General features: G+C 39.7%; 1 protein-coding gene across 20 annotated transcripts in view; it reads right to left on the reverse strand.

Annotated features, from left to right (window-relative positions):
* The window catches only part of NRXN3 (neurexin 3), a 1,550,403-nt gene that overhangs the window by 780,680 nt on the left and 741,908 nt on the right, over positions 1–27,815 (reverse strand). For all 20 annotated transcript variants that reach the window (XR_004820137.1, XM_035728036.1, XM_035728032.1 and 17 more), the window contains one exon: positions 19,587–19,706. Coding sequence is in view for 19 of the 20 variants with exons in the window: in XM_035728036.1 (XP_035583929.1) it covers positions 19,587–19,706 (120 nt within the window). In the remaining variant the exon portion in view is untranslated. The remainder of the gene's footprint in view (positions 1–19,586; positions 19,707–27,815) is intronic.

A 27,815-nucleotide genomic window follows, 5' to 3' on the forward strand; every position in this document is an offset into this window, starting at 1 on the left:
CTGGGAAAATTAATCTGCAACTGGTACACAGGATAGATTTTAGAAACAAAAGCAGGGAGGCCACCACCAAGGAGCTCAGAGACTGCCAAGGGAAAGCAGCGGGGAGTACCATTTTTAACACACCCTGTGTTGCCCAGTTGATTTTTATTGCCACGGCTTCAGTGGAATTCATGTGATACTCCTTCCTGATTTGCTCTGTCTGAAGGATCTGCCACCAAAACATGCCATGTGACAAGAGATGCAGCTTTAGGAGACAGAGCCACAATCAAATATTACCTAGGAAACCAAATATAACTAAATGCAGAATGTTACCCCACACTGGGAAATAGCTGTGAGATTTGGTTATAGCTGTGTTTATTGTTCATTAAACTTTATGTAATAGGAAAACATGCTAAATTAATCCAAATGCAAATTAAATAAGTTAGATGTTGGAAACCCATGTGGGGTGTTATGGGGATTGGAATAAAGCCTCTACCAACACGGAGCGTGTGTTTGGCTAAACTCACTTATTTTAATACATTTCTTTCCTGCTTTCCCCTGTTCTCGGGATTTTTCACGAGTTAGGGACAACAGGCATGTGTGATGCTGTGTGTGCTGAGCTGCAGGCCCTTTTCAAAAGCTCCCCCCCACACTCCCCAGTGCCAGGGCACCGATGTGAGTTTTAACTAGATGATACGCTTCAAGTGCCAGCATGAGGAAGCCATATGGGAATTTTAGGTAGCAAGAGGAGAAAGATTATTCTTAAAGACAAATAAATCCCAGATCCTTGCCTAAATCCTTTCTCAGAGATAAAACTGTACCCCAAATATTGAGTATTCACATGGAATAAAGGGGCTTTGTATCAATCCATATCAAATATTTTCTTTTTTTAAGATTTTATTTATTTCACAGAGACAGACACAGCGAGAGAGGGAACACAAGCAGGGGGGAGTGGGAGAGGGAGAAGCAGGCTTCCCGCTGAGCAGGGAGCCCGATGCGGGGCTCGATCCCAGGATCCTGGGATCATGACCTGAGCCGAAGGCAGACGCTTAACAACTGAGCCACCCAGGCGCCCCAATATCAAATATTTTCAAAGGGAGACAGATACCTCCTCTGTGGCCCAGGGAAACATATTACCTATACATTTACAGATATATACAACTTGTCAGTTGATGAGATGAAACCTGAAGTTCACACATGACACTGTAAGACATAGAAACAAAGACATTTGGATAGAAAAATTCTTTAAGAACAATTCGGAAAAATCCTAAAGAAAATCTGTATTTACTTATAGTATGTATACATTCACATATTCTTTTTTATTTATATTAACATGTATTTACTTTTACTCGTATAAGGATATCCGGGTAAAACTGCAATTTTTTTTTATTTAGTTGGGAGTCAATTACAAAAAGTTTCCAGTGAATTTACTAGGAAATAATGCCGAGAGTCAGACACCACCATTTCCTATCAATGCTCCTGAGCATTTCTGCAAAGAGTTTACAAGGTTTGGCTGAATTTTGCAATCCACAGTGTAGAAAAATCAAGAAATCTCTCTGCGTTTTACATTTTTTCAGTATATGGTACATCTAAATGCTTCAGTCATATGTTACTAGTTTTAGACAACATGAAACTCAGCAGAAATTGATGAATGATGTCAAAGTAGATGAGTTCTACTGTCTCACACTAGAACTCTAGAGTAGACCGTTAAAAGAAATCTCATCATGTGAAATAAACTGCAACATCTCTTTGGAAGTGGATGCCACAGAAGGAAAAAACAAAAACAAAAACCTGGCACCTGAGGCTCCTTCCCCATATACATTATAAGGGTCTTTGCCCTCTAACGAAAATCCACTACAAAACCAGTTTACTTGTATGTAGGTACATCTATGTACAACTGCTCAGAAATGGCAAGGCTTTCTGCAGAAGGGGTAAGGACAAGAGAGAAAAGAAGTGAAAACATCTTGACATTTCCATTTTTTATCTGAACAAGAAAATTGTATATTGAGGTGCTCATTATAATTCCTGCATGCCCAAAGCATCGGGTCTGGCAAGAAGAATACCTAGTCCTCTAGAAATACTATTTATTTCATGAAAAGAACACTAGAATCATTGCACAATTCAGACTTTGCAAATATGCAAGGCTTAATCATTCATCCAACAAATATATTTTGAACATCTACTCTGTGTTTGACATCATGCATATTCTGAAACAAGGTCATATAAATAATTGGTAAAATTACACATGTTTTTCTACTACCTTGCACTTTCATGCATTTTACAGACTTTCAACAGTGAGCTTGTATAACCTTAATTATAAAAACAATAACTAGTTAAAACTAAAACACATCAGCAATGCAAGGTCCCCTCATTTTTTTTGTAGACATGCATCAAAATAATAAGTGTATACCAGCACCTAAAAATCCAAATAAGAATAGTCCACGGCCAAAACACTCCCTGGCAGAGAAACACCTCCACCTTCCTGAGATCTTCCTTTTGTTGTTGTTGTTGTTGTTTGAAAACACCTCTTAATTTCATTTGGCAAAGACACATGGATCAGGCAGCAAAGATCCACAGGATAAAGGCAGGTGAGAAAACAAACTATAATTCTAGGCAAAGAAAATAAGAACAGCTAACTGCAAGAGCCACATCAATCCCTGCACCCATTGAGCTTAATCAAGTGTTATCAGAGGGACTGGAGGGAAAAAGCAATGGGGACCTCACGAAAGAAACTCAGATGACCAGATGCTTGATGGAGACACATTTGCAGGTATGTAACTAGCTCTGCACAGCTTCTTTGGCTACAGAAGGCTCTTTGAAGAAGGCCTCTTACTACAGAAGGATCCTCCCCCTCCCCCCCCCACAATACAAAATATGGTTCCTGAAACAACAGAGAAAAAGACAATAGATGTGGAACAACGGTTCACAAGACGCTGAACATCAGGAAAAGAAAGACAGGGAATCCTGAGAGGAAGAAGACAAATGAAGCGAGGGCTCAGATTGCCCCAGTTTACTGCCTGACAAGAAATACAAAGGGGTGGCAGGGAGGGGTCCCCGGGTGGAGACCTGCAGATTCCTCCAGATGAGAAGAGCTAAGGGTCAGGAGAGGGCAAGGCAGCTAGAATGCACGGTGACATGGGTGAGTCTTACACACCTTCTATGGAGCTAGAGAGACCAGAAACAAAGGATCACATAGTATATGATTCCATTTATATATAGTCAAGAACAGACAAAGCTCATGGATGCTGATACCAATTCAAACAGCAGTGGCCTCTGAGAAGAGGAGACTATGGGAGCACAAGGGAATTCTCTGGAAAGATGGAACTGTCCTTTATCTCAACCGGCATGCTGGTTACATGGCTATAAACATCGGTCAAAATGCACTTAAGATCCATGCATTTTGCTTTAAGTAAATTTTACCTCAATGAAAAAATACACACACACACGGACATACACACACCTGAGGGTGGGGGGGGACAGTGAAGAGAAAAAAAGTAAGGAAAGGAAATCAAATTATACTTGTTAGCTTATTTTACAAGAGAAAATAAAGTAGTTTACATATTCTTTTGCCTTTGCATGTAAGTAAAAATAAATATAGATGGGAATAAATGTAGAAATTATAAGTCTATATTGAAAAATACATTAAAATTGTACCTGTGACTAACAAGGTAATATAAAATTATCTTCTGTAAACCAATAGGCTCTCAGTGGATTATGGCCATCACCATCAATAAGTAGCTAGCCAAGCACACCAGAAATGAATGGGCTGTAATTAAACATAGGCAATAAAATCCATCTACAAATATAGCATGCTAAAGATGGCTGAAGTGAAATTAGTGAGGCCACAGACTCCAACAACTCATAATCATCCCTGGAAAGCCATCAGACCCTCCATGGTGGAGACTTATTTCTCCTTGAGCCATAGGTCCAAGTGTCAACTGGGATTTGTAAAAATTAATGTTTTATCTGTGAGTCTCAAGTCATTTCCATGTAGAGTTAAACGAAAGAAAAGCTGCAAGTAGTCCTGGCTCTCGATGAATCTTTTTTTGATTCTGCACTTATATTAAAATCAGCAATAGAACAGATCTGTGATACAAAATTGTCCCTTCTTGATATCAGGGGAAATTATAAGCAAGATTGACTCCCAAGGGCAACAAGGGAAAACCCGCATCTATGAAACTGCCCCCAAGAATACCAGCACCATCATCCTTGCTCTTAGAAGATCCTGGGATTAACTGCCATCTCCTGACATCCTGTGAGCCACACTGAGAATCTGGGGTCCAGGAATGAAAAACAGGTGCAAAGAAATAACTTTGGCCATTACTTTAGGTCCTGCTGGCTCGTGAATGCTTCCCTTTAACTGTCTTGCCTTCTGGACCTTGCCTCTGATGGTACCAGGCTGCTCCTCCAGCCCCTGCCTGCCCAGACCTACCAAACTTCAAAATGGCGCTTTGATGGAACTTCTGATCTTATTACATGAGCAGATCAATCCTAATGATGCCCTTATTTAAAACAAAGTAAAAAGCGTAAGATATGTTCCTCCTACTAAATAACAATGTAGATACTAAAAATCAGAGTGTAATGGATGCAGCAGAAGTAGTCAAGCTCCATGGTTAATGTAAATCTAAACCCCCTATGCATTTAGATGAGCCCTCATTAAGAAGCTCTCCTTGAGGCATTCGGAAGACATCAGCAGTCCAGAGCTCAGACTTTGCAGTCAGACATATAAAGCTGAATCCTTATCCCCTGACCTAATGGTTTTGTGACCTTGAGCAGATCACTTGACTTCTCCATGTCTCAGTTCCCTCATCTGTAAAACTGGGATCATAATAGTATCTACTTGAGTCGGGGGCAAAGCAAGATGGCGGAGGAGTAGGAGACCTAGATTTTGTCTGGTCTCAGGAATTCAGCTGAATAGGGATCAAACCATTCTGAACACCTATGAACTCAACAGGAGATCGAAGAGGAGAGTAGCAACAAACTCTCTGAACAGAGAAGCGACCACTTACTGGAAGGTAGGACGTGCGGAGAAGTAAATCCGAGGCGATATTCGGGAGGATAGACGGCGGGGGAGGGGGCCTCCGTCGGCCGCTTCTGGCGAGTGGTAGAGCCGCGGAGCACAAAATCGGACCTTTTAGAAGTTGGCTCCGCTGAGGGACGTCGCTCCAGTGGCTAAGCGGGGGGTGGAATCCTCCCGGGACAGTGTGGTCTCAGGACCCTCGGGGTCACAGAAAGACCGGGGGTGCCTGAGTGCGGCAGAGCTCCCGGGTATCGGAGCGGGGAAGCCGGCTGCAGAGACGGAGCCGAGGCGCGGGCTCTCAGCTCGGGGTTGCCATAAACCGTGATCCACAGCCCAGTCGGGCCACTGCGCCTCCAGCAGGGACCCAACAAGCGGCAGAGCCGGGGAGACTCCCCTTCCTTCCCGGGGAGGAGCGGCGCGGGAGCGCACCGCAGGGATCTGCTGGGTTTGGAGACTCCACATGGGGTCGGGTGCCAGAGATAGAAACGCTTGGTCACAGGCCGGGTGAGCGCGGAGAGCGACCGGAGACCGGGGACACAAGAGTGACTGCTTTTCTCTGGGGGCACACTGAGGAGCGGGGCCCCGAGTTCTCAGCTCCTCTGGGTGGAGATTGGGAGGCCACCATTTTCGCCCTGGTCCTCCAAAGCTGTACGGAGAGTTTGCAGGGAACAAAAGCTCCTGAGAGCAAACCCGAGCAGCTTGCTTAGCCCGGACCGACAAGGGCAGGGCAATTCCGCCTCCGGCAAAGACATTTGGGAACCACAGCAACAGGCCCCTCCCCCAGAAGATCACCACGAACAGCCAGCAAGCCAAGAGCAAGTTTACCGATCAAGGAGAACGGGAGAACTCCAGCGCTAGGGGAATACTGCACATAGAATTCATGGCTTTTTTTTTACCATGATTCATTAGTTCATCAAAGTTAATTTTTTTAACTGTTTTTTTTAATTTTTCTTTTTCCCCTTTTCAACCAACATCTTATCCATCCCTTTTTTAAAAAAATCCATTTTTTATTTTTCATTTTTAGAGTCATATTTTATCCCTTCATAGTAGTTACCCTTATTTTTGGCATGTATTTATAAGTTGTTCTCTCTTTAAAATTTTGAGATACAGTTTCTTCTAACAGATCAAAATATACCCTAAATCACTAGTATATGGCTTTGTTCTAGTCTCCTGCCTGATCACATTCTCTCCCTTTTTTTCTTTTTTTTTTTAATCTTCTTTTTTCAAACAACTTATCTTATCAAATCCTTTTATAAAATCTTTTATACTTTTCATCTTTACAGTCATCTTCCATCCCTTCATTGTATCGACCCTTATTTTGTACATATATGTCGTTCTTCCTTTAAAATTTTAGGAGGCACTTTTTTCTAACACCCCAAAATACGCCCAAAATCTAGTGTGTGGCAATGATCTATGCACTAGCCTGATCATATTTGATCATATTCTGCTTTTTATGTATTGTTCTGTTTTTGTTTTTATCTTTTTTTTTCTTTTTTCTTTCTTTTTCTCTTTCTTTTTTCTTTCTTTCCCTTTCTTTTCCCCTGGTTTTAGGTCTTTTCTGATTTGTATACAGTATATTTGCTGGGGACATTGTTAAGCTGTTAGCATTTTGTTCTCTCATTCATATATTCTCCTCTGGACAAAATGACAAGACGAAAAAAATCACCTCAGCAAAAAGAACAAGAGGTAGTACCGTCAGCCAGGGACCTACTCAATATGGACATTAGTACGATGTCGGACCTAGAGTTCAGAATCATGACTTTAAAGATACTAGCTGGGCTTGAAAAAAAGCGTGAAAGTTATTAGAGAAACCCTTTCTGGAGAAATAAAAGAACTAAAATCTAACCAAGTCAAAATCAAAAAGGCTATTGATGAGGTGCAATCAAAAATGGGGGCACTAACTGCTAGGATAAATGAGGGAGAAGAGAGAATCAGCAATATAGAAGACCAAATGATGGAAAATAAAGAGGCTGAGAAAAAGAGAGATAAACAACTACAGGATCACGAGGGCAGAATTAGAGAGATAAGTGATACGATAAGACGAAACAACATTAGAATAATTGGGATCCCAGAAGAAGAAGAAAGAGAGAGAGGGGCAGAAGGTATATTGGAGCAAATAATAGCAGAGAACTTTCCTAATGTGAGGAAGGAAACAGGCATCAAAATCCAGGAGGCACAGAGAACCCCTCTCAAAATCAATAATAATAGGTCAACACCCCGACACCTAATAGTAAAACTTACGAGTCTCAGAGACAAAGAGAAAATCCTGAAAGCAGCTCGGGAGAAGAGATATGTAACCTACAATGGTAGAAATATTAGATTGGCAACAGACCTATCCACAGAGATCTGGCAGGCCAGAAAGGACTGGCATGATATCTTCAGAGCAATAAACAAGAAAAATATGCAGCCAAGAATACTATATCCAGCTAGGCTCTCATTGAAAATAGAAGGAGAGATCAAAACCTTTCTGGACAAACAAAAACTAAAGGAATTTGCAAACACAAAGCCAGCCCTCCAAGAAATATTGAAAGGGGTCCTCTAAGCAAAAAGAGAGCCTAAAAGCAGCATAGATCAGAAAAGAACACAGACAATATACAGTAACAGTCACCTTACAGGCAATACACTGGCACTAAATTCATATCTTTCAATAGTTACCCTGAATGTAAATGGGCTAAATGCCCCAATCAAAAGACACAGGCTATCAGACTGGATTAAAATATAAGACCCATCAATATGCTGTCTGCAAGAGACTCATTTTAGACCCAAAGACACCCCCAGATTGAAAGTGAGGGGGTGGAAAACCATTTACCATGCTAATGGACACCAAAAGAAAGCTGGGGTGGCAATCCTTATATCAGATAAATTAGATTTTAAAACAAAGACTGTAATAAGAGATGAGGAAGGACACTATATCCTACTTAAAGGGTCTATCCAACAAGAAGATCTAACAATTGTAAACATCTATGCCCCTAACATGGGAGCAGCCAATTTTATAAGGCAATTAAAAACAAAAGGGAAGAAACACATTGACAACAATACAATAATAGTGGGGGACTTTAACACCGCCCTGACTGAAATGGACAGATCATCTAAGCAAAAGATCAACAAGGAAATAAAGACTTTGAATGACACACTGGACCAAATGGACTTCACAGACATATTCAGAACATTCCATCCCAAAGCAACGGAATACACATTCTTCTCTAGTGCCCATGGAACATTCTCCAGAATTGATCACATCCTAGGTCACAAATCAGGTCTCAACCGGTACCAAAAGACTGGGATCATTCCCTGCATGTTTTCAGACCACAATGCTTTGAAACTAGAACTCAATCACAAGAGGAAAGTCGGAAAGAACTCAAATCCATGGAGGCTAAAGAGCATCCTACTAAAGAATAAATGGGTCAACCAGGAAATTAAAGAAAAATTAAAAAAATTCATGGAAACCAATGAAAATGAAAACACAACTGTTCAAAATCTTTGGGATACAGCAAAGGCAGTCCTGAGAGGAAAGTATATAGCAATATAAGCCTTTCTCAAGAAACAAGAAAGGTCTCAAATACACAACCTAACCCTACACCTAAAGGAGCTGGAGAAAGAACAGCAAATAAAGCCTAAACCCAGCAGGAGAAGAGAAATAATAAAGATCAGAGCAGAAATCAATGAACTAGAAACCAAAAGAACACTAGAACAGATCAACGAAACTAGGAGCTGGTTCTTTGAAAGAATTAACAAGATTGATAAACCCCTGGCCAGACTTATCAAAAAGAAAAGAGAAATGACCCAAATCAACAAAATCATGAATGAAAGAGGAGAGATCACAACCAACACCAAAGAAATACAAACAATTATAAGAACATATTATGAGCAACTCTACGTCAGCAAATTAGATAACCTGGAAGAAATGGGTGCATTCCTAGAGATGTATCAACTACCAAAACTGAACCAGGAAGAAATAGAAAACCTGAACAGACCTATAACCACTAAGGAAATTGAAGCAGTCCTCAAAAATCTCCCAAGAAACAAAAGCCCAGGGCCAGATGGCTTCCCAGGGGAGTTCTATCAGACATTTAAAGAAGAATTAATACCTATTCTCCTGAAACTGTTCCAAAAAATAGAAATGGAAGGAAAACTTCCAAACTCATTTTATGAGGCCCCCATTACCTTGATCCCAAAACCAGACAAAGACCCCATCAAAAAGGAGAATTACAGACCCATATCCTTGATGAACATGGATGCAAAAATTCTCACCAAAATACTAGCCAATAGGATCCAACAGTACATTAAAAGGATTATTCACCATGACCAAGTGGGATTTATCCCTGGGCTGCAAGGCTGGTTCAACATCCCCAAATCAATCAACGTGATACAATATATTAACAAAAGAAAGAACAAGAATCATATGATCCTCTCAATAGATGCAGAAAAAGCATTTGACAAAGTACAGCATCCTTTCTTGATCAAAACTCTTCAGAGTATAGGGATAGAGGGTACATACCTCAATATCATAAAAACCATCTATGAAAAACCTACAGCGAATATCATTCTCAATGGGGAAAAGCTCAGCTTTTCCCCTAAGGTCAGGAACGCGGCAGGGATGTCCACTATCACCACTGCTATTCAATTTAGTATTAGAAGTCCTAGCCACAGCAATCAGATGACAAAAGGAAATCAAAGGCATCCAAATTGGCAAAGAGGAAGTCAAACTCTCACTCTTTGCAGATGATATGATACTGTATGTAGAAAACCCAAAAGACTCCACCCCAAAACTGCTAGAACTCATACAGGAATTCAGTAAGGTAGCAGGATATAAAATCAATGCACAGAAATCAGTGGCATTCCTATACACCAACAACAAGACAGAAGAGAGACAAACGAAGGAGTCGATCCCATTTAAAATTGCACCCAAAACCATAAGATACCTAGGAATAAATTTAACCAAAGAGGCAAAGGATCTGTACTCAGAAAACTATAAAATACTCATGAAAGAAATTGAAGAAGACACAAAGAAATGGAAAAATGTTCCATGCTTATGGATTGGGAGAACCAACATTGTGAAGATGTCAATGCTCCCTAGAGCAATCTACACATTCAATGCAATCCCCATCAAAATACCATCCACTTTTTTCAAAGAAATGGAACAAATAATCCTAAAATTTGTATGGAACCAGAAGAGACCCCGAATAGCCAGAGCAATCTTGAAAAAGAAAAGCAATGCTGGCGGCATCACAATTCCGGACTTCCAGCTCTATTACAAAGCTGTCATCATCAAGACAGTATGGTACTGGCACAAAAACAGATGCATAGATCAATGGAACAGAGTCGAGGGCCCAGAAATGGACCCTCAACTCTATGGTCAACTTATCTTTGACAAAGCAGGAAAGAATGTCCAATGGCAAAAAGACAGTCTCTTCAACAAATGGTGTTGGGAAAATTGGACAGCCACATGCAGAAGAATGAAATTGGACCATTTCCTTACACCACACACAAAAATAGACTCCAAATGGTTGAAAGACCTAAACGTGAGACAAGAGTCCATCAAAATCCTAAAGGAGAACACAGGCAGCAACCTCTTCGACCTCAGCCGCAGCAACTTCTTCCTAGAAACATCACCAAAGGCAAGGGAAGCAAGGGCAAAAATGAACTATTGGGATTTCATCAAGATAAAAAGCTTTTGCACAGCAAAAGAAACAGTCCACAAAACCAAAAGACAATGGACAGAATGGGAGAAGATATTTGCAAATGACATATCAGATAAAGGGCTAGTATCCAAAATCTATAAAGAACTTATCAAACTCAACACCCAAAGAACAAATAATCCAATCAAAAAGAAATGGGCAGAAGACATGAACAGACATTTTTCCAAAGAAGACATCCAAATGGCCAACAGACACATGAAAAAGTGCTCAACATCGCTTGGCATCAGGGAAATACAAATCAAAACCTCAATGAGATACCTCCTCACACCAGTCAGAATGGCTGAACAAGTCAGGAAACGACAGATGTTGGCGGGGATGTGGAGAAAGGGGAACTCTCCTACACTGTTGGTGGGAATGCAAGCTGGTGCAACCCCTCTGGAAAACAGTATGGAGGTTCCTCAAACAGTTGAAAATAGAGCTACCATACGATCCAGCAATTGCACTACTGGGTATTTACCCCAAAGATACAAATGTAGGGATCCGAAGGGGTACGTGCACCCCAATGTTTATAGCAGCAATGTCCACAATAGCCAAGCTGTGGAAAGAGCCAAGATGTCCATCGACAGATGAATGGATAAAGAAGAGGTGGTATATATACATGATGGAATATTATGCAGCCATCAAAAGGAATGCGATCTTGCCATTTGCGACGACGTGGATGGAACTGGAGGGTGTTATGCTGAGTGAAATAAGTCAATCAGAGAAAGACATGTATCATAGGACCTCACTGATATGAGGAATTCTTAATCTCAGGAAACAAACTGAGTGTTGCTGGAGTGGTGGGGGGTGGGAGCGATGGGGTGGCTGCGTGATAGACATTGGGGAGGGTATATGCTATGGTGAGCGCTGTGAATTGTGCAAGACTGTTGAATCACAGATCTGTACTTCTGCGACAAATAACACAACATATTTTAAGAAAAAAGTAAAAGAAGAAGATAGCAGGAGAGGAAGAATGAAGGGGAGGAAGTCAGAGGGGGAGACGAACCAGGAGAGATGATGGACTCTGAAAAACAAACTGAGGTTTCTAGAGGGGAGGAGGGTGGGGGGATGGGTTAGCCTGGTGATGGGTATTGAGGAGGGCACATTCTGCATGGAGCACTGGGTGTTATGAACAAACAATGAATCATGGAACAGTACACCAAAACAAATTATGTAATATATGGTGATTAACATAACAATAAAAAATCTAATAAAAAAAAAGGTTCTGAAATTGAATAGATCGTACTACTATTAATAAAAATTATCCAAAATTTAGAAAAATGGCCAGGAGAGAGCCTTGTGCCCTTTCAGTGTCATAGAAAGACACTGTTTTAACAATACCAGCCAAGAAATATTTACTTCGATGGGAAAATGTACCTGTTTTTGACATTGGTATTTACTATGAATTGGGGCCACACTCTGTGAGATGATTAACCTGTCAATTTTTGTTTAGTAGAGATATAATGGTTGGTAGAAAAGATAATACCTAAGGCTAAGGGCTTTTTCTCTGTGAGACAGTCACCAGTTTTATATTTAACCCAAATATTTAATATTCTTTTTAATGCCTATAAATATCCAGTTCTTCAAATATTCTTTTGCCATCTTGCCTATGTTTTTACCAACTTACTGTTTTCCTCACTAAGGAGTTAAATAAATTTGGGACACATTCATCTTGTATTTATGTGAGTTATGTTTTTAACTTTCTGAAAATTATGCTTGTATGAGGCCAGTTTTTAACTTTTGAAAATTACATCGAAAAACAACCAATAGTTCCACACAGGCTACTATGTGCCATGGCCTGACCTTCACAATTACGAATTCAATTTATCTTTACAACATTCTTGTAAGATAGGACCTATAAACATCCACATTTGGAGGACACAAATTAATCCACAATTTGATTAATTAATTCCAAAGTAGTATAACTATTAAGTGACAGAGTCACAATTTCAACACAGGCCATCCACGCCACATCAGAGGTTTCATTCACTATGTTATATGACAAAAATAAAGATGGCAATAAAGGAAAAAAATGGAAATCAGAAGATCCAGATCAACATAGAATAAAAATATAAATATTTGGGGATATGCAGAGATATTCTAATTCTATCATATCTCAAGATATTCTAATTAAAAAGTCTTATCTTCGTATTAAGGCAGAGATATCAAAGGGTTCAGAATTCCAGAATATAATAAAATTAACAACCGAGAACAAAGAGCTTCTCTTTTCCAACCCTATATTCCTATACAATTGGGTTGTCTATAAAGACTTGACCACCTGGCATTTTAAGCACTCTAGTCTAATAATTAGTGATGTTAAACTGTTATTATTTCTTTTTTTAAATTTTATTTTGTTATGTTAATCACCATACATCATTAGTTTTTGATGTAGTGTTCCATGATTCATTGTTTGCGTATAACACCCAGTGCTCCATGCAGAACGTGCCCTCTTTGATACCCATCACCAGGCTAACCCATGCCCCCACCCACCTCCCCTCTAGAACTCTCAGTTTGTTTCTCAGAGTCCATCGTCTCTCATGGTTCATCTTATTATTTCTAATGATTATCAAGTAGTAGCAAATCTTATAAGAATGTGAGCTTTCATGTCGGACAAATCTGGATTCAAGTCCTCACTCAGCTATTTGTGTGACCTCAGTGTCCCTGTTGTTAAAGTCAGGACAATAATATTTCATAGGAACTTAGGGATGACATCTTTATAAAGGTCCTAGTAGAGTGTCAGGAACATAAAAAGGACTTGACAAATGTCAAATATTATTAGTTACAATAAAAATTATCACGACTTCTATTTATTAAGAACCTATCACACTCCTTGTGCTGTATCAAAGCTTCAAGAGGCTAAGTGACTAACTCAATTTCAGTTAAGAGTTAGCATTGACATTTAAAGTAGTTTGATTCTAAAGCTAATTAAATTAATGGCTATGCTATCTTTTATAATTTATTAAGATATATACAAGTCAATTTTTTTAAAATTTTGGTTCATTTTAAATATATTTCCAAGGTAGGGGTGCCTGGGTGGCTCAGTTGTTAAGCATCTGCCTTCGGCTCAGGTCATGATCCCGGGATCCTGGGATCGAGCCCCGCATCGGGCTCCCTGCTCGTCGGGAAGCCTGCTTCTCCCTCTCCCACTCCCCCTGCTTGTGTTCCCTCTCTTGCTGTGTCTCTCTCTGTCAAATTAATAAATAAAATTTTTAATAAATAAATAAATATATATATTTCCAAGGTAAATGTCTAACACTGGTTCGATGAAAGAAGATTTAGGGCCTGGTAGTCCTCATCCCAGACTCAACATGGAGGGTTCTATCCCAAAGAAATGAGTGCCATAATGGACATTCTCCTAAACGAGATGAGGAAATCTAATAATATTTTCTGTACTTTGAAAAATGCATATTATGCAGCATAAAACAAAATAAGGCGGAGCACAAACTTTACATGGAGTGTGATCTTAACCACACAGATGCTTAGAAAAAAGACTGGAAGGAAAGAGCCAGCCAGCCACGGCTGTAGCCTCAATCTCTTCCTCTTGCTGGGATGCTATCTTTCCTTTCCAGCCTTCTTTCTTACCATATATGCTTAGAAAGTACTTAGAAATTTTTCAAGACTCATGTGTCAATGAAAAACTTCTTAATAATAGCAGCTCTTCTTGATGGAGTCTCCACCCCAGGCGCAGTTGACGCCTCTCAACTTCATGAGCCCTCACTACATGTGGTTTATATTTCTATTAAAGCACTTCCATGTGTGTCTTTCCCCGTGAGATTGTAATGTCTTTGAGAACAGTGGTGTATCTTATTCATGATCATATCTGCAAATAAGAAAGTTCTGGGGAGTGAACGAATGAATAAATGATGAAGTGTTCTAAGCAGCAAACAACTAACTTAATACTAAGCTTCTCAGATACGGCTTATTTGCTGGACAGGCAGAACCTGGAAACAGAGGTAGGAATTAAACACATAACTGAAAACATGGACACACTGTAGTCTGATATCCTTGGAAATTATTGCTGTACAAATAACAACACAGACTCACAACATAATGCCAGTGTATCTAGATGGACCCAAGAGAGAGAATGAACATACACATGTCTATTGCCTTGTTTGTACACTAAGTAATGCATATATTGCTAATTTTTTATGAAGCCTGAATGGGAAATGCGTTTTTAACAGATTTAATCAATACACCAACCTACATTAAAAAAATAAATAAACCCACACAATAAATAAAAAGCAAAAGACCAATCAATAGCCAACAGTGCAGCTTAACAGGCACTCCAGCAGAAAACTGTCTGAAAAGGAGCTTCACACTCCACTGTCCGCACGATCCACAGCTGTTTGCTATTGATTTGTTGCAGGCAAAGAACATCTTTTATTACATGCCAGTGTGAACCTAGCAATTTCTCCAACAAGTAGCCCGCAATGTAGGACTAACGATGTAGTGCAGGTCGCTGGCTGCTGAGGGTGGGCTGAGGACCCACATTTATTTCCTTCTGTTCTTCCCACAAAGCCATTATAAACACCTGATATCTAAATCCAGTGACTTGCTGTGCTTTAAGCACTCACGCGCCACTCACTGTTCCACATTCAATTCTTTATGGCACAGGAGCAATAATGAGACCCCCAAAATTGTACACAACTCAAAACAGTTGTCATAAACACACTCAAAGGTAACTACGGTGGTTAAGGATTGATGTAAGGTATTTAAAATCGCTATTTTCACAAAGTCCCCAGAAATGACAATGCTTTTGTGTATGTGTGGGTACGTGCAAGTGAGGTGGATTTTGTGCAACACTGTATGGTGTTGTGGAGAGAGGAACTCAACAATAGGCCGCCCTCCCCACATCACAGGAAAGGGATTCTGGATTTGCCTGATGGCATGATGCCTACAACATATTGAAATCTCTCAGGCTCTCGGTCCTGATTTTAAATACCAGTAGGAACCCAATATCCAAAAAGAATATCCCTATAAGAACCTTTGTAAGGTTCCCTTTCTTTTGTTCTTCTTAAAATGTAGCCCCATCATTAAGTTGGCACTCAGGTAGTATGCACCATCTGAGAAGTCAGCCCTCTCTGTTTAGAATTTTTCAGAAGAACTGAAGATTTTCTTTGGAGAATGTTACTGGTGTGTCCTTCCATAGATCTTACTGGATCCTACATGAACTCAAAATTACTTCTTGGATGACCCTGTTTATTAGAGCTTCAAAACAGCCCTAAAAGTCACCTAAAGGAAACTCCCTGTGAATCTGCTATTATATGAAATGGTAGAAGATCTTATCTTAAAACTACATAAGATAATTAGTAAATCAATTATACCTGGGCTTCCAATCAAATCACTTTTGTTTTTTCTCTAATACAAGAGAGTCATTCTTACACAAGATAACCAGCCACAGAGAATACATGCCATACCTTCACAATCACTGTATCAGCTCTGCATGGCTATCTTTATAAGACTAAACCTGAAATTCACCCCACTGCCTCCATCAATCCACCATGCACTCACAGAAAATGATGGAATAAAGTTAAACCCATCCATGCTTGGTCTACTCATACTAAATGAGATATAGTTTCTAAACATAAACTCTACTCATGGTTATCTATGTGACAGCACCTCAAAATCATCAAGCAAACACCCAATTGGGCAAACAGGCAAGAAAAATCAAAGGTCATGAATGAAGGAAGGAACTAATGCTAGGAAAAATGTGGAGACCCCTAAAATGCAAACATTTCTTTAGAAACTTGCAAATCATGCCCAGATATAAGTAACTTTTCTATACATGATGAACTGAACTGAAACCTTTATTTTGAAAAATATCAAAACCTAGCACTTTCCTATTAAACGAGTTTCTATTCTTGGATGTGCAGTAAGAAATTGTGATTTTTTTTTCATTTCCATTAACTGAGATGATCTGCTGTCCTGAGAAATAGCTCATGGAAAATGAGAGATCCAAACCTTCCCCTCCAGCCCCCCAACAGAACATCTGTTGCCATTAGATAGAATCCTCCACCAACCATAGGTTTCTATGAGAGCATTGTAAGAAATACAATGTATTTTAGATATATGCAACATTCTTTAGAATACACTATTCCTAAAAATCAGGTAAAGGCCGGATTTCCTTGACATGCCAATTACATGTCAAAGGCAGGCCACCTGTGGAAGGCATGCTACCAAAGCAATTACTAATGGCCTCTGTGTTCTTCCGTATAAGACTCAGCCCTGGTTTTCTCTCCATTATTTCTTCTTCATCACCTTTCCTCTTCCATTCACTTATTGTATCTGTTCCCCTTTCTTTGCAATTTTCCCCATGGCCTTTGCCAACGATAAGCACGAGCTTTGTCTGAATCTGCTGGTGACACTGAAGGTGAAGGCTCATCTCCTGATACAAGCTAGGCTACCAAGAATTTGCTAACATATGCCCAGAGAAAATAAAATAGGTAACTTAATTTTGAAGATGTTTGTGAGATAAAGTACCAAATTACAACTCTAAAGGTCAAGGTTGATACAGACATTTATGATCTATGATGTAGATGTAAGGCTGATTTTTTAGGTGGAAAAAACTGGCACTGATGCTAATTCCAAAAGTTCCCTCAATACTTTCAATGTTGATCATTGGATTCAGAGGCATCTAGTGTACAATTTTAAGCAACCTAACATTCTGATATATGCAGTTGGTTTCATTAAAAGCATATATCTGCATATGACAGTTATATCTATCTGAACTCTATATATTCCATACATTCTGCAATTAAAATGTATTTGCTCACATTTCCATATAGCCGTCTAATCACACAAGCCTGGTCTGCTTTCCAACAGGAGTTGAGGCAAGTAGACTCTTTTAATAACTTGGCCTCAGAGGTCTTCTGCCATAAAACTCTCATCTGCATTGTTTACAGAATAAAACCAGAATGCATTACCTAGGCCTAGATATCTCAGAAACATCTTTGAAGGATGACATGGTACTGTCACAAAAGAAAGTTGACATTTCCCAATCCATTCTAGTACTTCATTATATATTGACAAATTGTTCGAGTCAGATAATGCAACAGTCTTCATTCTGGACTGAGACACCATCTGCTCTTGACAAGTTAGAAAAAAATCATAGAAAGCCAGAAAGAATCCTGGTTGATTTTTAGCAGAAAACGATGCCTAGGACTGGGTGGCCGAAAGGAACTTGTCAATGAGAGAAAAATGTATACATACCTTCTGAAGACCGTGCTATTCACCGTAGTTAGAGTAACTTACCTTTCTGCGTTTTCTGTGTGCAGTCTCGTCCTGACCATTTTCTACCAGGAGGGGTAGGTATTTATGATACAGAGGATAAAGAAGCATTATGCCACCATTTAAGATAAAAAGCTTTCCTAATGAGTCCTATGCAGACAAAGTGGAGGGAAAATAGAGAGCATATAGCACAATTGCCCAGATATTCTGGATGGGTCCATAGCTGCCTATTTCAGAGTGAAACAGTATTTACAACTCATAAATGTGGAAACAAGACTTTCAATAATACCAAGTACTTGGAAAGAACAACCTGATGCCAAAACTTTCTGCAGATACTGTGTCCTTTATGTTACAGACCTAGAGGCACTGCTTACATTAGATCAATGAGAATCAAAGATGTTTCTCTCTACACTGATAGAGTCCCCACTTGTTTCTCCAGATAGATCTTAAGAGACACATAGAGCACACAGAGACAAAAAGCTAGGAGAAAAATGAGAAACAGAATAAGGGGCAACTATGCACATGAAAAAAAAAGTTGAGAAATAAGGATAAGGATTCAAGAAAAACCAAGAAAACACGATAGAGACAGCATTGTAATCAGTGCCTGCTCCCACTTAGGCAACCACAATGTGACTTTAGTATCTGCTCAGATAAACACTATGCATCTTTTCATAAAACCAAGAGACCAACTAACTACGAGTTCAGATTGTAAAATAAACTCCTACCATTTAGAAAATCAGAAGATCAGCAGGATCCACTACGTCAGGGCTTTCAACAAATCTCTTTGTAATAGAGGTATTCAGAAAATTCAGGTGTTGGCTCATCTTTAAAAATAGCCATGTTAGGAAAGTAACACGAGAAGAAGGGGAGACACGGGTTGTAGATTTCAACAGAACTGAAGTATCTCCACCATCATCTCTAGAATCACCTCCCTGAAACCAGTCTTCTAGAATTAAATTGGCTGATAGAAGTATTGCTGGTGGACAAAGATAACAACTGGCTCTCTTCCAATATGAACCAAATATGCAGATATATACATACAAATATACGTACAAAATAGAAATGCATATATAAACAGAACGACCATGTACATACAAACCAAATAGATATCAATAAACTTAGCCAGAGGGAATTCCCAACATTTGAAAAACCCCTGAGAACGCTTTAAACATTTCTAGTTGGAAGAAATAATAAACTCTGAATGCCTTCATCGTTTGGAAGATCTAAGAAGTTCTCTAAACTCAGAATTTTGAGAAAATAGTTACATTCCTTAAATAACCTCTAAATTCTAGACAATGCAAATGGGAGAGTCTCAAAGTTGTTACCCAGATGACTTAACTAAGGGAAAACTGAACTCCTTAGAACAAAAATATTGCTTGAACTGGGTTTTTTTTGTTTTGTTTTGTTTTGTTTTGTTTTGTTTTTGATTCTCAGCCACAGGCAATCTAATCTAAAGAAAAAACATAGGGAGTAAGCAAATGGGAAAACATCTAGTAATGTTGAGCAAGAAATGTCTCTTTGCTCTTCCATTAAAAGCACCAGTCCCTTATTTTCCAAGTTTCTGGAGGAGGAAATTGCTTACAAGTCTTTCAGAAGAGCCATCCTTTTATAATGTCCCTTAAGGTTTCTCCAAACCTCTAAACACTGATAAAACTCCCAAGTATGGAAAAGGTTGTACTCACGATCATTGCACTGGTTTCCAGAATATGACGTCATGGAGCAGTCACAAGTGAAGCCTTCCCACTGCTGCATGCAGACCCCCTGGTTGGCACATGAATCTTCCTGGCAGGTAGTACTTGGTCCTAGTAATTTATAGGAAGAGGGGGAGAGAAGAAAAAAGGAGAGAAGTGTTAACAATCAATCAAGTTCAAAGCAAGCACTCAACTTTGCTACTCCCATGCCCCAAAACATTCAAAAACACAACTGCCAAAAATGTCAATTCTAGATCATGCAACAAGAATCAGTATATACAAAAGATTACAGAAATACACACTTAGCCACAAACTATCAATAGTTACACACAGAAGGGAGAGGGCTGAACACATTGTTCTCTCTAAGGCAGACTTTGCAAAAGAGCTTCACCTCTACCATCCAACTAGAAAGACACTTCATTTGGAATATGGTCTTTTAAATGTATAACGGTAAAGCAAAAGAATTTATTCCCATGATTCTTACGACTTAAGGTATAAAAGTCCCTAAAGTTTACTTTATGACATTAAAAAGATGTTTGATGATATGAAGAGGAGGAAGAGAAGCATATAGCAGCCAACATGTCTTGGTGTTTTGTAGGTGGTAAGTACTGGGTACTAAGCACTTTGTCTACATTATCTCATTATGCTCTCCAGTGACACTAAGAGGTAAATAATTATGATCACCCATTTAACAGATTAAAAGAAAAAGAAAAAAAAGTAAGTTCATACTAGTAAAATAATTTACCCAAGGTCACACATTTGGTAATGGAAGGACTCTGATATCTAACTTAGGTAAACTACCACTGAGACCCAAGCTCTTAACTACATCAGTGGTTCTTAAAGTGTTAGTTCTCAGACCAACATCACCTGGAAGTTGTCAGAAATGCAAATGATGGGGCCCCAGACCTACTGAATTAGAAACTTCAGAAAGAGGTATAAATGTGTGTTTTCACAAGTTTCCAGGAAACTGGGATGCAAGTTTGAGAACCAGTATATTGCACCATGTGCTGGTGCTATCGGTTTACAGAAGGGTATATTCAAAAGCAGCGTCCATATGCCAGAGGATGCAAACGAGGATTATTTGAGGGATAGGAAGAAAATATTAGAAATTACATTCATTTAAATTTTTTTCTTTATTATTTCTATTTTTGTGTGTCTTTCATAAATAACTAATATACAAGCACAACGGTACATGTATCTGATATATAAATAATTACATTTATTTGGGGGGCATTCTCAAAAACTTTTCTGGAGATGAGTAAGCAATTGATAAAGTTTTGTGATCTCTACCTTACAGATTGTCATTAAAATCTCTCATAGGTCGGCCTGAGTTCTCTCTTTAACCATTCTCTCTTTTTCATTTCTATTTTCTGCCTTAAACCTTATCTTTATTAAAGATAAACCTGGACCTTTGAAATTATCTGAGCTAACAGAAACTATCTTGATAGTCAGGATAACTCCCAAGAGAATCAGCAAACGAGGCAAGCCCTTTGACTCATCAGATATATTACTCAGGATCTGATGCAAAAGAGCACTTGACAGGGTAAAAATATATCCATTGCAATAAGTGCGTATTTCACCGTTTCCAAAGAAAAGCCTCATATAGGCACAGAATATTGAAATGAATGCATGCAGAGTCCTAAGGATGCATGTTCAAAAGAGATACATGACTACAAAGGGTTTGTGTTGTGGGTGGCGAGACATTTTGTATTTATTCATGAGGGGTAGAAGCAATACAGACGGTGACTCCTAATACAAAGCTATTAGGATATGACATAAGAAAGTTCGAGACAATTACTACCACCGGGGGAGCAGCAATGGTGCTGGGTCTCCGCAGCTTCTATATGCCATGTGGTTCCCCCATGTGGAGATGAAATGAGGTTCATGGTCATGTTCTCAGTAGGTCTTGAACTTGAGCATTGTGTAGTACAAGTTTCATTAACAATGGCAAATCAGGACAGCTTCTCTCAAAGGAAAAAAGTTTCTGAGAAGTCCACAGGGCTCCCCGACCAAACAGCTCTTACCAGACAATGGACTAGTAATTCAATTGTACTCAAGAATCAGAAACACATGGAAGGCTTTCCTTTGAAAGGCAGTAGAACAGCAAAAACTTTGGGAAAACACAGTAATTCCTTGAATGTTGATTGAATCTGAAGACAAAGGCTTTTCCATCTTTTCCCTTCCCCTCTAGCCAAATTTTCACCATTTTCCAAGGACCGGCTCAAAGGCCTCCCCGGTATAAAACATTCCCTAGTAACTTCGAACAATTCTCCAACTTCTTAGTGGCCATGGCCCTTATTATCTGCGTCATTAACATTTACCATATGATAATACTCAATTTAACACTTTATTACACACTGTGCTGTCTTCTGCTTATATAATCCTCTAGTTTCATATGTTTTTTTTAGTATTTGTCCCCAAAAGATTGAATGCTGCCTGCTGCTAGAAATCATAATGTGCTTTGATTATATCCTTGCTGGGTTAAGTGTAAAGTGCCAGATACAGAGAATGTGTTTCAGTCAATGTTGAGCTGATCTCAAATGTAGCCCCTTGGTGTGCCTGTGTCTCCTACTGTCAAAACCTGAGCATGGGTGACTATCTGTGCTGCGCAAAGTGAGCGATCTGTCCTATTCATCAAAGGTTGGTCAGGACTCTAAAACAGAGGGAATTACAGGGTATTTTCAAATTCCACGGCATTTGTTGCACATGCATTAGGGGGCGAGTGCCATGCAGAATCAGATAATCCTCAAAGACTACAAAGACTATGTCGTAATCGCCTCAGAACAAGAGCGGTTGCAGTGAGGGAGGGCTGGAAGAACCTGCAATGACTCCTCATTGACCTGAGACTAAACTTGCACTTGCCATTGAGGCTGAGATCCTAGGGCCCCTGCCCCCTCCTCCAGCCTCACTTCCCACTATTGGCCCCCAGCCCACAGTGCTCCAGCCATCTCTTCATCTTCCACTCCCTCCCTACCCCAGTGGTGCTCACAGGGTGGGTCCCCAGTCAGCAGCCCCTGCATCACCTGGGAGCTCCTGACAAATGTGCGTTTTCAGGCTCCGCCCAGACCTACTGGCTGGGGGCAGGTCTCAGGAATCTGAGTTGTGACAAGCCCTCTGCGTGGTTCTGAGGCCTGCTCACATTCAAAAGAAAAACAAATGAATCATTCTTTTATGACTTACAGCCAAGTGGTTTTCCAAACTAACAATTTATCCATAAAATTCACCAATATCACTTCATACAAGCAATATTCTACTTGGAATCACTTTTTGGGGGGAGGTAGTGGTGGTGGTGGGATTTAATTGACCACATTTCCTCCCCTAATTTAATTATTAGACTAATTCAATCTTACCAGATATTGAGACAAGGACTCTTTTGTGTCCCCAATGTCCAGGGACAGGTATGAACTGTTGAATGAATAAGAGTTTGAACTAGAGTCTAAAAAACTTTCTAGATGATAATATAAGCTCCTGTTCTTACTTCAGACTACTTAAGTACATCCTTTCCTGAACAGATTATATTTTATATTTGTATCTATTTCTCATAGATAGCAGTGTCTCCAAAATTAGAGAGAGAAAGAAATTAGAGAAACATGCCAACTGCTCTGATAAAGAAAATCTTCAACAATGCTTTTAAATGTTCCTCATTGATATAAAATGATCCTGTACAAAAAGGATATAACAATAACAAAACAAGGGTTTTACATAGCACTTATCATATGCCAGACACTGTACTAAGTGCATTTCAGATATTAACTCAATTAATCTTCACAAACACATGATGAAGCAATGATAATTAAAAGTATTAAAGAATCAGAAAACAGGAATAATTTTCTCAAGGAAGAACTTCAAAATAATCCAGAACTTCAAAAATAAAGGAATTTTTTGACTGGTGATCAAGCTGGAAGGCAAGGATTTCAGAGAAGGAAACTGAGTCACGGAGTTAGGTGATAACTCCGTAACAAGTAGTAGGGTGAGATCTCAAACCCAAGCTTGCTAACTCAACAGCTGAGCCACCTAACCTCTATGGATATACGTAAGCCATACAGTGAATGTGTGAGAGTGTATGTGTGTGTGTGTGTGTGTGTGTGTGTGTGTGTGTTACCATTGGCTTAGCAAGAGAAACTTAAGGTCTCTCTAATCTATAACCAGAGAAAGATGACTTTTTAATGTAAAAATGTGTGGGGTTTTTTTCAAGGAAAAAATTCAAAGGCCATTTCAATTCAAAATTCAATAAAAAATTAACAGGAAGATCGAGTTTTATCCAATTATGTATAATACCAGAACAAAAATCTGTATCAAATACTTATAAATATAAGGCACGCCTAAGAACTTAAAAATACTTTTGTCTAAAGCATTCTTCCAAATCAAACTAAAATTGCAAAAATTCTAAGATAACATAAACCTTTAGAATAATATATTTAGAATGTTTTCAAAATTATTAATAGCTTAAAACTGCAATAAACCTTTCGGAAACGCTTGTATAAAGATCGTGTGTACGACTTTTGCATTTGACATGTAACCAATCCTCACTAAAATAGCCACATAGTCGTTTGAGACAAGATGGTGACTCTTTTTGTCTAGTGGGGGAAGTGACAAGGCAACAGAAGTGTGTAAGACTCAACAAGTCCTCAGAGATGGTGGTACTTGAGTTTCTAACTCCCTGCTCTGTTTTTCATTCAAAGAAAAGCATCACGTTGTGTCTTTTCTTTTTCAGATGATACCTCTGATGGCTGCCACAAATTCCCCATCACTCCGCTTGAATTGGGGATTGTTTTTGTTTTTGTTTTTGTTTCTGTCCCAGACAGTCATTTCCTGCCTGTTACTGCTAAAATCCACCTCTGCGGTACATGCAAACAGATTCAGTCAACTCCTCTTCATGGTCTAGAAAATCAAAAGTTGACAGACTGTCTTTTATGACTTGCAGGTCCTTGAGACAGAAGTGCTGCCTGAAGGAAAGAACACTTCTATTAGAGTGTATTTTCCCTCTGTTATTGCCCAAGTAGGACTCAACCAAACCTATGCCTCAAACATCCCAATTTATAATAAATGTTGCTAAACCAGCACCAGCTGGTCTTGGTCATATTGGGGTGGTGGGCTTGGTGACCCGGGGAGCCTAGAGTGTGGTACATCTGTTCTGATGCCTTACATCCATTTATCCTAACGGATCAAGGCTGGCAGCCCAGTGGTAGGCACCAGGCAAGGCTGGCTTAATAATACTCATCATCTTTAATTGCAAAGCATGAGGTGTTTGTCAAAGTTTTCAGAATCCATGCGTGAACGCTGAATGTGGAAGCATCATCACAGCAGACCTCTGTGCCAGCCAAACGGTTTCTCCACCCCTCACAAAGCACAGCTACCACGGGAGGAGCCTTATGAGGGCTGCCACGGACTGTCCAGGGAGCTCTTCTCTGCCACCTGCAACTTGATTCTCCGCTCCTGATAAGTGTATAAACCTTTCCATTTTCACATTTTAAAATTTACATTGTTTCACAGCGGAAGAAGGAGTGAGCAGTCATGGAGCAGGAAGGAAGGAAAAAAATAGAAAAAGGAAGATGAATACATACAGATATATGTATATGTGCATATATGTATGCAAGACTCTTACCAGCTTCCCGAGCCATCTGTAGTCTCCACTGCTAAAAGAGAAGGACTGAAGTGTTGAGGCTTCAGGGGTGGTGTCTGTGCCCTTACGGATAGCCTACTTAGTTACATGGCTTGGTCCCTGAAGCAAAGATCCCTCTTTGCTGTAGAGTTACTCTCTCAGAGTAACTCTACATTCACAGCATTGGGTCCTCCTGGTTTTTCTAGAGGACCTGTCTGTCATTTACAGATAACATAAGATTCATCCCCCTTAATTGACAGAAACCCAATTCACTTCTTTGTAATTTTAAAATAAGAAAGCAATGATCCTTAAATGTGTCAAGCATCCTTCCTATAGAGCCACCTGAGAAGTGAATGCTCTAGTTCCCACTTTACAGAAGATTAAGCAAGCCCAGAGAACAGGGTCCTAAATATTATTATAAAATTTCATTGGGAGGGGTGCCTGGGTGGCTCAGGTGCTTAAAGGTCCCACTCTTGGTATCAGCTCAGGTCATGATCTCAGGAGTCCTGAGATCGAGCCCCATGTCCGGCTTGGCTCCCTGCTCAGCGAGGAGTCAGCCGGAGATTCTCTCTCCCTCTCCCTCTGCCCCTCCCTCCAACTGACGCATGTGCGCGCTCATTCTCTCTCAAATAAAATACATAAAATCTTTAAAAAAAAATATTTCAATGGCAGAAAGACCTAAGAGCAGCTGTATTCCCAAGATCTTACTTCTTTGTCTTGAAGGAAAGATCTATGTCTTCCTAATGCTCAGAAAGGCATCAACACTGCCCTTAGCAAGCATGCTCAGGTGTTTATGGTTTCCTCTTCTCAAATGAAGGTTCAAAAAAGTCACTTGGTTAGGATGATGAGTGAAATAATAATAAAATCCAACATTCTGGAGACACTGGGGCAGTTTCAATAACACTTCTATTCTCCTCGATCCCTCCAGCCCTCTCATATACTGAGTATAAAATGAGTCAAGATGGGCATGGGAATTGGTGGAAACTAAGATGCCCTCATGAGGTCTTTATCTCCAATGGCCTTTGATCAGCTCCCTGAAGGTAAATATTTAACAACCAGAACAACAACAGCAAAAAACCCTGATCTGTAGCATTTCTCTAACCTGATTTCAATAGTGTAAAATACTCCCACCATGGCCAATTTCAAGCTAATATAAGCTACGTGATGTCAACCAGCTTGCAAAATTCCTGAAAACTCCTGTGCTGGTACCAGCTCTAGTACAGCACTGCTCTTGATGGTCCATGAAGGGCAAGGTATGCACACCTTGTGAGTAAAGCAATTTACACACGGGACACTTGCATGACAATGGAGGGGTAGCACCTATGCCTCTCCCTGTTGGGGGACTGGTGAAGGAGAGAGAAAGACCAGCATCATGAAGCCTTCTTGCTCAACCCACCTATTTTCAGAGAGTGCCCGGGTCATAAAGTCAAATGATTAGATCATTTCTTCTTTCTAAAATCACGAACAGCACATCAGAAAGTCAATGCTACCTCAGAAAAATGCAACCTGAGGCCTCATATTCTGATTTTCCTTCCTTTTCAGCACTGACATAGTGGTCTGTTGGGGTAGCAGAGGGCATTTTTAAAAAGAGAGAAAAGACGTTTCAAAGGGCAAGCTCAATGAAAACACAGCTAATTTAAAAATAGTTCTGTTTTAAAGAACATTGTGCAACTATCATCTAGAACTTAGTGAAATCATATTGACATAAACACCACCTACCATAAAGCCAGCTAGAGGACGTTCTCAGATACACTCTGGTCACCTGGGTAGTGCCTCTGCTTTGGAAACAGACAAGTCCAGACTCGCACCACATGGCCCAGTAGAGAGAGGGCATAGGCTTTAAAACTCAGCTTTATCAATTACTAGCAATGTGACCCTGGGCTAGCCACTTAAATTCTCTGAACCTGAGTTTTCCCATCTGTATAATGGGGATGGAAATTGTTGCTACCTAACATGATGTGAGGATTAAATGAGATAATATATGTAAAGCCCATAAAGTCATCTTGAGGTCGCAAGGTCATGATCCTGACGGAGACACAATATACCAAGTCCTTAGCCTGTGCCTACACTAAGTAAACCCTCAATAAAGGGTATTATCAACTCTGTTGGAGAGGAAAATCAAGTTCTCTCTATTTTAGGTGGGTGTATAGTTGGCCAGGAGTCCAGAAACAAGACACATTAAGGCAGTCACAATTACACAGCTTTTTTGTAAGAAGCCTCTGTCATACAATGCTGAGGGGCAAAAGGCAAGAACCTTTGGGAGAAGTTCTGTTTAATTCCTATCTCTCATTATGTCCCATAATGCAAATTATTTCTGAGGGACTGATTTCTATTAGGTCAAATGCTACACTTTTTTTTTTTTCCATAAAATACAATGGAGAATATGATAAAGCCCTTAGCTTTGGAGAAAATTAAGTGGAAAACTATATTCTTCACAGTAAAAAACAGTTGCAGAATGAAAATTCCCCTTAGAAGTTTGATGGCAACTCTCATCTAAAACTACTTGAAAGGATCTTCGGGTTTTTAAGGCATCCAAACCCAATACATTCACTGACTTCCTCAAGATACAAAGCATTTGGAACCAGCTCTAATCAATCCTTGGTTTCCCGCCCCCACCC

The sequence above is a fragment of the Zalophus californianus genome, chromosome 6, assembly GCF_009762305.2.
Source record: "Zalophus californianus isolate mZalCal1 chromosome 6, mZalCal1.pri.v2, whole genome shotgun sequence".
In the NCBI taxonomy this organism is placed as follows: Eukaryota; Metazoa; Chordata; class Mammalia; order Carnivora; family Otariidae; genus Zalophus; species Zalophus californianus.